This window comes from Perca fluviatilis, chromosome 7 (genome assembly GCF_010015445.1).
Source record: "Perca fluviatilis chromosome 7, GENO_Pfluv_1.0, whole genome shotgun sequence".
In the NCBI taxonomy this organism is placed as follows: Eukaryota; Metazoa; Chordata; class Actinopteri; order Perciformes; family Percidae; genus Perca; species Perca fluviatilis.
In genome coordinates this window covers 3687563-3702111 of record NC_053118.1, presented here as the reverse complement: position 1 = coordinate 3702111, position 14549 = coordinate 3687563, and the positions used below count along the sequence as shown (strand labels likewise).

Sequence of the window (14549 nt, the reverse complement as noted above, 5' to 3'; positions counted from 1 at the left end):
GACAACCACGAAGGATTCGATTTGTTTAATCCTCTTTATGCATACATATTAGGGTTGCAAATAGAGATGCACCGATTACAACTTTCTAGGCCGATTCCGATTTTTCATTGAGTTAGACCAGCCGATACCGATTTTAGACGATTACGATTTCATTTTTTCTAACCACGCTTCAGCACACACAAATATTTATTTTCTATCTTTTCTTTTAATTGAAAATTTTACATTTTGCATAGAGCATAGAAAGGTTTTTGAATAGATAATCGAATGCTATAAAATAGAACTAAATAAATGACTCCTGGTGTGGGAAATTCACACACATCTAAAGTGCAATGTTAGAACCATTTCCTTCTTTTCACATCCAATATCCAACTAACAAAATGTGATATATTTAGGGTAATTTTGCGATTCTGTATGTATGAAAACAGGGAAAACGAGTAATGGCAATAAAATAATGTATACATAACAAATAAACGCGAGCGTGTCAGCTGCGTGGCATGTCCGTTATATATTTCGGCTCCCATGTTAACAGGTTAGAGCTTAGGCTCGAGCTGCCTCTAAAACGCGTGCCTGCTAGAAATAGAACCGACGCCTATTTTTCCTGCAGATATAAATGTAATAAAAAAAAAAAGTATATATTATATATAATATTTTCTAATATTGCACCTGTCAATACAGAACAAAATATTCTGTAGCATATTTTGCCGTCAATACTGCCGACGTTGTCTTTGCTGTAATAAGATCAGTATATATTTATGGTTAACATGAAGTATACTGCTGCTTGGGTGCAGTAAATCAATGGGAAACATCCATGTGTCCAGACAAGGCTAGCAGCAGCAGCACGTTTCAGACACGTTTCTGGTGTGTAAAGACATAGAAAACACCACGCAGCTGACACGCCACGCAGCCAGTCTGTCGCTTTTTTTAATACAGCGTCTCGTACAGCAGCCAGCGGGGCGTCAGAGGCAGTCACAGGCATTTGCTAACGTTAGCTTCTTGTCTCATCTGAGGTCTGATAAACAGTAAATTCATCAAAGTCAGTGTGCCCAACAGCTATTTTCCAATAAACTGTAGCTGTCATATTTCACGGGACCCACGTGAGTGTGGTTTTCATGTTCCAGTTGTTCAGCCTCAGAGGGGAGAGAGAGCGGCTGACCGTTCACCTGAGATCAGTAGAGCAGACGGCTCTGTATAATTACGACTTTATGACTTTTCATAAACAGCTGATTGAGCGGCAGTGCGCCGCTGCTACATGCATATAGTGGAAACCCTGCGTGTGCACGTGTGATGCTGATGTTGCGCGATGTTAAACATGTGGCGCCCGCCCCGAGAGCATTTGACCGGCATAAAATCAGTATATGTCAGACTGACCGGCAGGTCGCTGGTCATGGCCGATGACGTGAAAATAGGCAAATTCCGGTCACCAGCCGGTCAATCAGTGCATCTCTAGTTGCAAAATTCTGGGAATTTTCAAAGTTGGAAACTTTCCATGGGAATTAATGGGAATAAACTGGATATTTTTAATATTGCTTGTTATAATACTGTTAGTCTATAACAGGGAACTTAAATGTAGTTGAAAAAAACATCTTGCAGCATAATCTTGGTTAAAACAACCTGATTTAATGCAACTTCAGTTGAATGTCCTCACTATATTCGTCAGTGACACGCACGCACGCAGTAATCCGCATAGGCTACTACATACTGGCCAACATTTAGTTATTAAAATACGGGAGGTATTTTTTTGGGGGGTGGGGGGTAATACATAACCCATTGCTATTAACCTATGTGTGTGAATTGTATAGCCCACTTATTCTAGATAGGTTGGAAACAATAGACAATGCTGATGGTTATCTTAGCACGCATATAACCATAACCATAGTAAATCAAAGGCAGCATGCTAGCTACCTTCATATGTTAAGCTACAGGTCAATGGTTTGGGCTACTACTTTAGCCTGGTCCTACCAGACTGTGGTCCATTTCATTTGTACAGCGACTCTGGCCTCTCTCCATTGACAAGTGTTAACTTCCTTGAAGGCGGGTACTCTGTTGAAGTTTAAAACTTTTGGATGTGCCCAGAGCCACTCTGGTAGCCTGGCTCCGCCCTCCTACGTACTGTCTGGTAGGACCAGGCTAACAAGAGGGGAGACGACAACAACTATCGGCTTAGCATCACTAGCGTTCGCTTTAGCCAACTCCTTCACCACTAACTGCTTATTACAAAACCAAAATGTTTATATTTACAGTACAGGCCAAAAGTTTGGACACACCTTCTCATTCAATGTGTTTCTTTATTTTCATGACTATTTACATTGTAGATTCTCACTGAAGGCATCAAAACTATGAATGAACACATGTGGAATTATGTACTTAACAAAAAAAAGTGTGAAAAAACATGTCTTATATTCTAGTTTCTTCAAAGTAGCCACCCTTTGCTCTGATTACTGCTTTGCACACTGTTGGCATTCTCTTGATGAGCTTCAAGAGGTAGTCATCTGAAATGGTTTTCCAACAGTCTTGAAGGAGTTCCCAGAGATGCTTAGCACTTGTTGGCCCTTTTGCCTTCACTCTGTGGTCCAGCTCACCCCAAACCATCTTGATTTGGTTCAGTTCCGGTGACTGTGGAGGCCAGATCATCTGGCGCAGCACTCCATCACTCTCCTTCTTGGTCAAATAGCCCTTACACAGCCTGGAGGTGTGTTTAGGGTCATTGTCCTGTTGAAAAATAAATGATGGTCCAACTAAACGCAAACCGGATGGGATGGCATGTCGCTGCAGGATGCTGTGGTAGCCATGCTGGTTCAGTATGCCTTCAATTTTGAATAAATCCCCAACAGTGTCACCAGCAAAGCACCCCCACACCATCACACCTCCTCCTCCATGCTTCACGGTGGGAACCAGGCATGTAGAATCCATCCGTTCACCTTTTCTGGCGTGGAAAAAACCGCGGCGGTTGGAACCAAAGATCTCAAATTTGGACTCATCAGACCAAAGCACAGATTTCCACTGGTCTAATGTCCATTCCTTGTGTTTCTTGGTCCAAACAAATCTCTTCTGCTTGTTGCCTCTCCTTAGCAGTGGTTTCCTAGCAGCTACTTGACCATGAAGGCCTGATTCGCACAGTCTCCTCTTAACAGTTGTTCTAGAGATGTGTCTGCTGCTAGAACTGTGTGGCATTCATCTGGTCTCTAATCTGAGCTGCTGTTAACTTGCGATTTCTGAGCTGGTGACTCGGATGAACTTATCCTCAGCAGCAGAGGTGACTCTTGGTCTTTCTTTCCTGGGGCGGTCCTCATGTGAGCCAGTTTCGTTGTAGCGCTTGATGGTTTTTGCGACTGCACTTGGGGACACATTCAAAGTTTTTGCAATTTTCCGGACTGACTGACCTTCATTTGTTAAAGTCCGTTTCTCGTTTCTCTTTACTTAGCTGATTGGTTCTTGCCATAATATGAATTCTAACAGTTGTCCAATAGGGCTGTCGGCTATGTATCAACCTGATTTCTGCACAATACCACTAATGGTCCCAACCCCATTAATAAGGGAAAGAATTCCACTAATTAACCCTGACAAGGCACACCTGTGAAGTGAAAACCATTTCAGGTGACTACCTCATGAAGCTCATTGAGAGAACACCAAGGGTTTACAGCGCTATCGAAAAAGCAAAGGGTTGCTACTTTGAAGAATCTAAAATATAAGACATGTTTTCAGTTATTTCACACTTTTTTGTTAAGTACATAATTCCATATGTGTTCATTCATAGTTTTGATGCCTTCAGTGAGAATCTACAATGTAAATAGTCATGAAAATAAAGAAAACGCATTGAATGAGAAGGTGTGTCCAAACTTTTGGCCTGTACTGTATGTTTGTAAAAGATGGAGTTTGTATGAATTACCCATCATTTCCAGTTAATTCTCGTAAATTCCTATTCATTCCCATCATTTCCAATAAATTCCCATAATTTCCATTAATTCCCATGAAAGTTTCCAAATTGGAATGTTTCCAAAATTCCCCACCTTAACTTTCCATAGAAAGTTGCCGGAAATTTACCGGAAGATTTCCGCCTCTTTGCAACCCTAATACATATCCACACACGTATGTTTAAACCATGGTAAATAAAATGTGCATGGATGGTGGTGCTCATTAGATGATCAGGTTTATCCTGTGGCCCAAACAGTATTGCCATCTATTAGGTTGTGGCAGACAATTATGGTACTGCAACTATGAAAACAATTTGCGTTATGTTTGTTATCAAATAATTGGCTTAAATGGGAGGTGAACAAGGACAAACAGCACCAAAAACATCCAAAACCAAACAACCAAGTTGCAGCATGTAAATGGTACATAAGTCTGCTGTTGATCTGGGGAGAGAGAGAACACAACCCACAGTTCTCACTCCACTGACTTTTTTTTGTCTTGTTTTTATCATATATAATGTTGGGAACATTTAACGGCATAACTGCATTATGAACAGTTTTAATACAGTGATCGTAAATTTTATTTTTTTCTTCTGTTTCGATATATTTCAAAGCGTACTGGTGTAACGCAGCCTTCTCATTTCTTGATGCAGCTTGAGGTTAAATCATGAGTGCTTGGTTTAATGAGTTAGCTTGGCGAACTCAGTGCTTGGACACTGTGCAGGAGAAATGTCATCTTTTAGTAAGAAAGCGTTGTGGCATAAAACAGTACGTCAGTTTTCAATTTGATAGGGCAATCCTACTCAGCTTTGAGAATGGGATGGCAGGAATATTCTGGGACTAATCGAGTTTAACAGCAGTGTGGATGGTAAAGGTTTTAACTCGTACCACACCTCTTTGTTTATTTGTGTGGCCCTCCCAGGATTAAAATCAAGGGACAAAAAGAGAAACTGGTTGTCAGTAAAGCCTGTGTACTCCAGGCAATGTTGCCTGGGAGTGCTTTAGTGTATTATTTCCAGAAAGAGTGGTTCAGCTACTACCTATCCACCTCAGGCCCTTCCTGAAATTATTATTATTATTAATCATCTATTAATGGATGTTTCTCTTTTAAATAAAGACAAAGGGAAGTTAAGTAGGGCTTGGCAAGTTTCCTTTATCAAGCTTTGGCTTCTGTTCTAGTGATTTTAATGTGTCATTGGCAGGCCCTTTCCTGAGTGCAGGACAGAACAGAGTAGGGCAGAATGAGATGTGGCTAAAGACAATGCTTTCATGGACCTCAGGGATACACAGAGAGAAATGGTGACTCACCCTCCTTCCCTTAACTCACCAAACCACAACAGACTTGACTATAGTCGATTCAGGTTCCAAAAAGTATAAACTCTGGCTGATCATTTGGATTTAAAAAAAAAAAGTTATACTTTTTCCAGTGGTTGTCAAAGACATAATGGAATGCTTTACAATTGTGACCACTGTGTATTACAAGAACTCTCTGCTTGGAACAATTAGAAAAAAAAGTGCAGATGACTGTTAGCCATTTCTTAACTTCATATGACTGCTAGGTGTTGTGAAAACTTCTGAACTAAAATGGCATTTTACCTGTTGAGTTAAATGTAAATTTTACTCTTTCCAAGTTTTCTGACATACTGAATGTTTGTAATAAAAAAAATGTCATGTTCAAAATAGCCTTAAAGGTGCATCTGATTTTAAAACGAGACTGAAAATCTAACTGCACTAGCAGCCTGATGGGGGCTCAACACACACCAGAACAAAAGTATTGAATGGGTGAGGAATAGAAAGACAACTTTATTAGTCCTAATATTTTATGAAACCAAACTTCTTTTTGATCCTATTAGCATATTAGCATTTTTTTCAGTAATAGCCATTCTATGTATTTGCATTCATAAATTCCCTCTTTTATATAGTAGCTTTCATTCCCGCTTAGACATTACATTGCCCTCACACAAAACAATACATGTTTGTAATCCAATGTTACGGTTTGTAATTTTATTTATTAACATTAGCTTCACTGATAATATATTTGATTGTATTTATTTTCTGGGAAATAGTAGCTGGAAAAAAACAGCTTTTCTGTTAAGAAGAGAACCTCCAAGCAGCAGAGTGGTGAATATGGCAAGGATATGGTTTTGTGAATATACCTTAAATTCTCAGATAAAAGTGTCATCCACGTGAATCGTGTAGATCCGAAGAGTTTCACTTTTGGGGGGTGGGGGGGTCCAAGACCTGGTGCCGTAATGACCGTTATCTACTGGACCGAATTGCAACGTGGATTTCGGTCCCTCATTTAGGGAGAAATGTGTCACCTTTTTCAGCCCTTCTGAGTATACAGGTATGTAAATAAAGGCTGATCGCTAATGAGCGGGGTGGTTTTCGGGGTGCAAATGTTCCACCAAAACAAGTTCCTTCCTGAGACTATTTTGCAGAGCCATTGTCTTTGCGCCCGGAGCTTAGCGCCACCCAAGACAATTGTAATTGGTTTAAAGAAATGCAAACAACCCAGACCATTCCGCAGCACTGTGGAGCAAGGTCTGGCAATGCGAGAGTAAGCTACTGTCAACAAACACATTAAAAGCCTATTGAAACAGGGAAGGCTTCAATCATTTTTAACTTGAACATTTTGGAGGAAGTGCTGAGTTTTATTCATGGTAGCTTAACCTCGTTTGGGGGTAAAAATCAACATACTATAAGTGGTGAGTGTTCATCTAATCTCATTGTCACTTTCATCAATACATGAAAGGAAAACAAGGTGCCTTGTGGTGTTATTTTGGGTCAGTGGTAGGGAAAGTGTTTGTCCTTGTCAGTGTTCATAAGAAATGTTCACTATTTCATAAATACTTAGGGCAAAAGCTCATTCACTGCAAAAATGGTGACTCACCATCCTTCTGGTGTAGTTACAAACTTTCTAAAGCCTCGTTTTATAAGTACAGAAACTATTTGTACTAGTGTAGAAGTTTGGTATCATTTCGGGCATTATTAGTGGGGTAACTTAAGAGATACAAACGTGGATCCATTAGCGCCTGCACTAAGCTCACCAGCTGATAACGCTAACTCGACCAACGTTATAACAAGGGAAAAAAGCTTATGGGGCGTTGTTTGGCTCGAGGTCAAGGTGCAAAGCAGCCTAGGGTGAAATTACTCCAAACCATCACTTTAATAATCATTTAAATTCCCCCCTTTTTTGTGCTGATCCGAAAATTGACTGGGATCTGAACCGTGAGTTTTTTTGATCGTTGCACCCCTATTTGAGAGGGATGGGAAGTTGTATTGCAAGCTATTATCTCATTGTTTCATTATTAAAATGTGTGGTATAGTTACATAAGAAATTCATTTCTCCAAATATAGGCAGTTTAAAACATGGCAACTGTATTCTCAATTTCGGTAACCAAAAGCTGATGCCTGGTTGCTAAGCCAGCAACCACTTAAAATAATTTGCGTTGAGCCCTGATGACAATTCATTCTGATATCAGGCAATATTAAGGTTATTTTGTAGTGAAGTATTTTTGGAAGTTGCAAATTCATTCAGAATCTTCTTACATAAATCGATATTTCTTTTTTTTTTTTTTTTTTTTACATGCAAGTGGTTCCAGGAAAGGGGCTGCATGTGTCCACAACTATGCATGCAACATTGTGGCGGTGCGACGGGTACAAGTGAGGAGGACTCAGTTGCCTTCTTGTCAGTAAACGGTTAATGATCAGGTTAACGAGGGTTGGCTATCAGTTCCAAAAGAAAATCTTAATTAGCATCCCTAACATCGTCTCTCTATCTCTATCACTGAACTTCCTTGTAATAGGTAGGCAGCGAGAAACCGTTTCGAACAACCAGTAACAGACTAGTGCTAGTGCTCAACAGTGGCAATGTCTGAGGGTGTTCGATTTATAGTTCTCGCTCGTCCCTGTTTATTGTTTTTGGGGAGGTTTTCATATAGCAGCGGTGTTAATCATTTAACATCTATTCATTCATTCATTCAACCTTTACTTATACTTGAGAGATCATTGAGGGGCAGCCCTCATTCACAATGACATTGAGTTACAACAACAACGCAAACAACACAGAGAAGGAAGCAACACCATCATACGAACAAAAACACTAAAACTTTTCCAAAAAGGAAAAAAAATGTGATAAACGGATCAACACAACCAGGATGCAAAGGAAATACAACTATGTAAAGCAATTACAAGTAGAAGTTTGGAGGTCCAAAATCTGATTTCTAAAATGTCCAAAAGCACAAGTGAGTTGATTTTAAGTGCTGTATTTTGTTCCACGAGTCAGGTGCACTTAAACTAAAAGCTGTCCAACATTGATCATTCTGGATTTGTCTTCCTACTTGGCAATCCATTGAATTCAGTGATACAACCCAAGAACTGTCATTCAGGCGGGAAAGCTCTCACTGTACCATGTCAACTCCACAGGCACATAGAGCAGCAGACTTCTGCTAAGGTCTCTCCCTTCTTCTCCTGTTGTGTTGTATTTTTACAGGCTGTAAAAGTACCAAAGCACAAACGGCTCCTTATCAAGACTGACATTCCCCTAGACCAGATCTTGTATAAGAAATGAATAACATAGTGTGAAACCTACAAGTCCTGCACTGTCAGATGCCAAACTGCTCCATGGCAGCCAATTGATGGGTTCTTAATGTGGGATTACATGGCTGAGTTTCTGATGCTGTCAGTGTCCCAAAAAACAGGTCAAAATCTGTTTCTGTTTGTCAGACAAACTGTGCACAACAAAGCAATACGCAAAGATGGTGCTGTGCAACCTCCCTTTGAGTCAACTCGTATATTCTGGTTTTCGGTGGCTTGAGTTGTTTGCAGGTCACTTTCATCTGAAAGAGGGTACTTCAGGTCTGTTTCTGCAAATCTGTGCACGCATCCAAGTGTGTTCATTTAACTCATCAGGGGGTTTGTCCCATTTGGAGTGTTTTGGCCAACTTATTTCTGCTTTGTCTCCATGGGAAGAGGTCAAAAGCCAATATAGAGACATGAGTCATGGCTTGTTTTGCACTTTGGCCAAATTGCCTTAGCACTGGCCTGCTCTGAGGACCATAAATGAACCATTTTGAATTGTAGCATATAAGTCAGATGTGGCTATAAAAATGAAATTAGGTTGTCAAGATTGTCATTTTTTTCCAGTCAGTATCCCATATCCCCTCGTCATAGTGTTGGCCGAACATACTTGTGACATGCAGCTGACTATAAGATAGAAGCCCCTTCTTTCTCTCAGACATATCAAACACTTGAGGATCAGAGCTGTTGCAGTCTGAACATGTTAGCGGGGGTTCCCTGCCTGAATTAATTGTTTGAGCACTGACAGCATTCAACCAATAATGAGAGTATTTGTCCTCATCTGTGTTGTTTTCCCCATGCAGGAGGAGTGCTTCCTTAACCTGGAGGCTCCCATCAGTAGGGTCTGTGGTTATGACACCCCCTTCCCCCACATCTTTGAACCCTTCTACATCCCAGACAAGTGGAAGTGCTTTGAGGCAATTAAGAAGATGATCAACTACTGAACCCCTGTCAGGTAAGAAAGCTCTCACAGCTTCCTTTGAAGAAAAGTGGCAGAGATATTATGTAATTTTCGAACACTTAGTGTATATTAAGGCCTGTCATCCATTGCCCTATAATCTGCATTATATATTCCAGTAATGTAGTTATGAAGACATGAAAACTATGACCTGCCATCAGTAACAAGCAACCATCATTAGAGAGAAGATTAAATTGCATTTTGTGTTTTTCCTACATGCTCTTTTACTAATATAATCCTCCACTAGACATATATCATTTATTCTTATACCGACATAACAGGCTAATACATATTCCAGGGCCCTATTTAGACATAGTATCATGTACATCTGAAATGCAGCTCTAGTAACCAAGTGGGAGTGTATTTTCTTTCCCAGCTCACATTGGGTTTTATATGTGGAAAGATGCAACTACTAAATAGGATAGGGCTGTTGTAAGCAAAAACAATGTCTACACTAAATAACAAAAGTTTTAACTGCCATTAATGTCCTACTTAGGTCTATCTTAGTTGCAAACATTAATATCATTTTGACAGGGATATTTAAACCTACATTTCACATCTTCAGCCAATATGCATTTAACATACCGTCTTCCTTCTGTATAGCCCAATTAGCTTGAAATAAAATAAAATAAAATTGTTTAAAAAGTACCTTGCTCCGGTGTGACTGGAGTGTTGAGTGGGGATGGGTCAAGCTGAGGATCTAGAGCTGAAACAATTAGCTGATTAAGTGAGTAGTCCATCAAGAGGAAATTAATTGTCAACCTGTAGGCTTTCTGTGTCTTGTATGATAGTAAACCATTGGTCAAAAAGCAGTTTAATAGTTCAACTTGGGTTCTGGAAAATTATGATGGGCATTTTTCACTTTTTTTTTACTCTATAGACCAAATGATTAATCTATTTATTAAGAAAATAACAGTTCTCCTCAGAAGTTTAATATTAAGAAAAAAGTATAAATAGCACATAGGTACAACATACACCCAACAGTAATTTCATTCCGTTATGTTTCTTTCTTTATATACATTATAAAATGAGACAAGACTTGATACAACTTCCCATAATAATTATTAGTCTTTGCAATTCAAGATTTAAAAGTCTGTCAATAATGTTACCCAATAATCAAAACCAGGCCTTGTCTGACTCTTCCAATGGCAGAGAACTATCCTTGACGCACCAATAAAACCTGCCATTGCAAGTCCAAATGTTTGTTTGGATACACCTGGTGGTAGGAGAGACCTGTCTCCTAATAAGCACAACTGGGGACATTCTGGCAGCCAATGTGAAGCTGGAGTGGTTTAAGGATACTGAAGCATCTGTTTTGGGTGTATTCCCACCTGTATTTAGAGCTGCCAACTTGTAATCAGACCACCCAAGACTGATTGTAGTGCCAAGTGTTAACAGGGCCTACATGTCATGAATATGCCCAATTTAATTGTGGAATATCATACTGCTCTCTCTTACTGTAGGTATGGTATTGTCTTCCAGTGGTTGCAGAAGGTTTTAATAACCTTTTGAGATGGGACAGTCAGTCTGCCAGATACTTTCGTAATCCCTTTTTAATTGTCGGTGTCATTGAGTTATAGCCATTAAAATGTTGGCCTTGATTAATAAGGTGGAAGGAGCCATTAATACAATGTTTAATTGAACACAACACGTCACCTCTTATCTTCATTGCTCACCCTCTCCAAGCAGCTCTACTTTTCCTCCTCATCTGCCATCCACTGTGGACCGCCAAGTTATTTCCTTTAACTTATTGAACCTCTCTCTTCTTCTAGGGGCCAACTTCTGGTAGCCCTGGGCTCCATCACCTCTCCTTTTCCTCTTCATTCATCCAATCAGTGGAGAGGGGCCAGGAAAAGACACTTTGTTAATCATCCAATCAGGAAACGGTATCCAGATAGGCTCCATGTCCCCCTGTGTCTTCCAGCTAAAAGACTGTTACAGCTCCTCTGCATAGGGAACATCATTCTGTTGCAAGGGGAAAAAAATTATTTGACCCACTTCATTTGGTGAAACTCTGCTTTCAACATAATGCACATCATTTGATTTTCTCTTAAACAAGAGTTGGATACTGTGGGGGAAACTGTATTTGATTGAATTTGTGACTGTCTGCCTCTCTGTGCTGTTACCTTTGGTTGAATGTGTCCAGCTCTGCTCTAATCTTTATTTAGTTTGACATTAATTGAACCCTATTGTACTAATGTAGTGGATCTGTGGTTTTTAATGAAATAAAGTATTAAGTATTGGTGAAAACATTTGGTTTGATGATTTACATTGCTTTGAATATGGTGGGATATTACAGTGTATACCAAAGTCAACAAGTAAGCTGTCCTACAGGGTTGCCACTGGTCATGGGATTAAGGGAAATATATACCAGAATGGCAAAGTCTGCAAATGTAATAAATCTTGGGAATTTTACAACACCAGGACATGTTTTACTGCATTAGATTTTAAAGGGCATTATGCAGTTTTGGCCATTTCTTCACTGTTTTCTGGCTTTTTGCTGGCAGGTTTTTCTATAGAGCTCCCCCTACAGCTTCGGAATAGATATTTGGCAGCTCCTATGTTTACTTGATTTCCTGAGACCTGATTTCACGCGATACTTCCTGACGCTGAGCCCGGTCGAAAGTTGCAAGGGTGGTTTTTCAGCTCACAGGCGCTAGGGGGGAGCGAGACGACCACCATTCAACTCGAAAAAAGTCATATAACCATTCAAAGCTGTTCAGTTAAGGTAAATTAACCCTCATGCCCTCCTTAAAAAAACTTACTCTCGACACCTTCGAGGCAAAAATGTCCACGCACACAAAAACTGTTATTAAATCATCATATATCAATATTTTTTTCTGCTTTTTTTTCATAAATCACTTAAACAACTTCTAACCTAATCAAAACCACCAAACATTCAATCATTTTCAGGATTTTAACCCTTTAAATGCCAGTTTATGTATTTGAAGTATTTCATTTTTATTACAAAAACACAAAAATGATTTTTTTCCATATAATGAATAATATCTAGATTTGGCTTTGGTGGGGATTAGAGGGCTGGATATGTCAAAGATAAGCAACAAAATTAATTTGATTGCATTAGTATTTTTTACAGAGTTCCAGATACTCCCTTCGACACCTTCGAGGCAAAATGTACATGTCCAAAAACTGTTATTAAATCATCATATATCAATATTTTTTTCTGCTTTTTTTCATAAATCACTTAAACAACTTCTAAATTGCTCAAAACTACCAAACATGTTATCATTTTCTGGATTTTAACCCTTTAAATGCCAGTTTTAAATCTTTGAAGTAACAATTATTTATGAAAAACCCAACAAAACTAATTATTTTCCATAAAATAAATCATAGGGGAATGGGGCTTTGGTGGGGATTAGAGGCTTGGATATGTCAAAGATAAGTAACAAAACTGATTTGATTGCATTAGTATTTTTTATGTAATTCCAGATACTCCCTCTGGACACCTCGAGGGCAAAATGGCCCCATTGACTTCCATTATAACCACATGTTTTGATCTCACTGCCTTTGCAGTATAAAACCATGCATTCTGTAATATCAGCATTTCATTTGGAAGAAAACTAGTCATATTTGACATTTTTACAGTATTTCACCAGATTCAACCATTTTGCCCTTGTAGGCCGATGCATAAAATTATAGTTATGGAGCTCTGTGTGTGTGTGTGTGTGTGTGTGTGTGTGTGTGTGTGTGTGTGTGTGTGTGTGTGTGTGTGGTGCCCGCGCTTGCGTGTGTATGATACACACACACACACACACACACACACACAAAAAAAAAAAAAAAAAAAAAAAAATATCCTACAAGGGCAAAATGGTTGAATCTGGTGAAATACTGTAAAAATGTCAAATATGACTAGTTTTCTTCCAAATGAAATGCTGACATTACAGAATGCATGGTTTTATACTGTAAAGGCAGTGAGATCAAAACATGTGGTTATAATGGAAGTCAATGGGGCCATTTCTGCCTCGAAGGTGTCCAAAGGGAGTATCTGGAATTACATAAAAAATACTAATGCAATCAAATAAGTTTTGTTGCTTATCTTTGACATATCCAAGCCTCTAATCACCACCAAAGCCCCATCTACATATTATTCATTATATGGGAAAAAAAATCATTTTTTGTGTTTTTTTTTTTATAAATAATGACATACTTCAAATACATAAACTGGCATTTAAAGGGTTAAAATCCTGAAAATGATTGAATGTTTGGTGGTTTTGATTAGGTTAGAAGTTGTTTAAGTGATTCATGAAAAAAAGCAAAAAAATATTGATATATGATGATTTAATAACATTTTTTGTGTGCGTGGACATTTTTGCCTCGAAGGTGTCCAGAGGGTACAAAATGAATCATTTAAGTATAAAAGACATGTAAGAGTAAAAAACACTGGATTTAAAAAATTTGACTGAAAAGAAGGATTCCTACAAAATGTCATGCCATAAGAAGCAACACAGCAAAAATGATCACAAAATTAAAAAAAAAACTTGAGAAAAATGTACAAAAATGACCGAAGAGGGCATGAGGGTTAAGCTAATAAAACTGCATAGTTCCCTTTTAAATGTTCAGGCAAAACTGAAGAACTAACATTCAGTTGAAGTAGCACTTTGGTTTAAATATGTAGAATTGTAAAACTAAGGAAACGTTAAATCATGGCCACTGTGCGAACTTTTGTTGTGCTGTAAAGTTTAAAGACTTTTCCATTTTATCAGTGCTTCCATGAGAAAATTGTCTTTCCTTGTTGAACTTCTTGTCCATCTTACCATCTAAAAGTTGTATATGGAGTTGTGGAGCCAACCAGGGCCATTGTTGGAACCCTGTGTCCTACTGCACGTTGGCGAGATTGTGAGCAGTGACGGACAGGTAATCTGGCATTTGGGCAGATGCCAGAGGGGCCGCGGGCCCTCATGGGCCGTTTGGGCCGGCCGGCCAATCAGAGAGCCGCATCATTGTCACAGCCATGCGGCCACTTAATTGTAAACAGCGGCCCATATAATTTCTCTCGGCCCCTCAAGCATTAATAATAAAGATCCTTGGCCTAACATTAACCAAACATGTCCAAATCCTTCACACCTAGGAACAACGTAATT

General features: G+C 39.1%; 1 protein-coding gene across 1 annotated transcript in view; it reads left to right on the top strand.

The window, feature by feature from the left end:
* bckdhb (branched chain keto acid dehydrogenase E1 subunit beta) overlaps nt 1–11699 on the top strand; it is a 91235-nt gene extending 79536 nt beyond the window's left edge. Inside the window, exons 10-11 of the mRNA XM_039804814.1 lie at nt 9293–9444; nt 11220–11699. Coding sequence (XP_039660748.1) covers nt 9293–9433 — 141 coding nt within the window. The 3' untranslated portion in view covers nt 9434–9444; nt 11220–11699. The remainder of the gene's footprint in view (nt 1–9292; nt 9445–11219) is intronic.
* Nucleotides 11700–14549: the final 2850 nt, after the last annotated feature.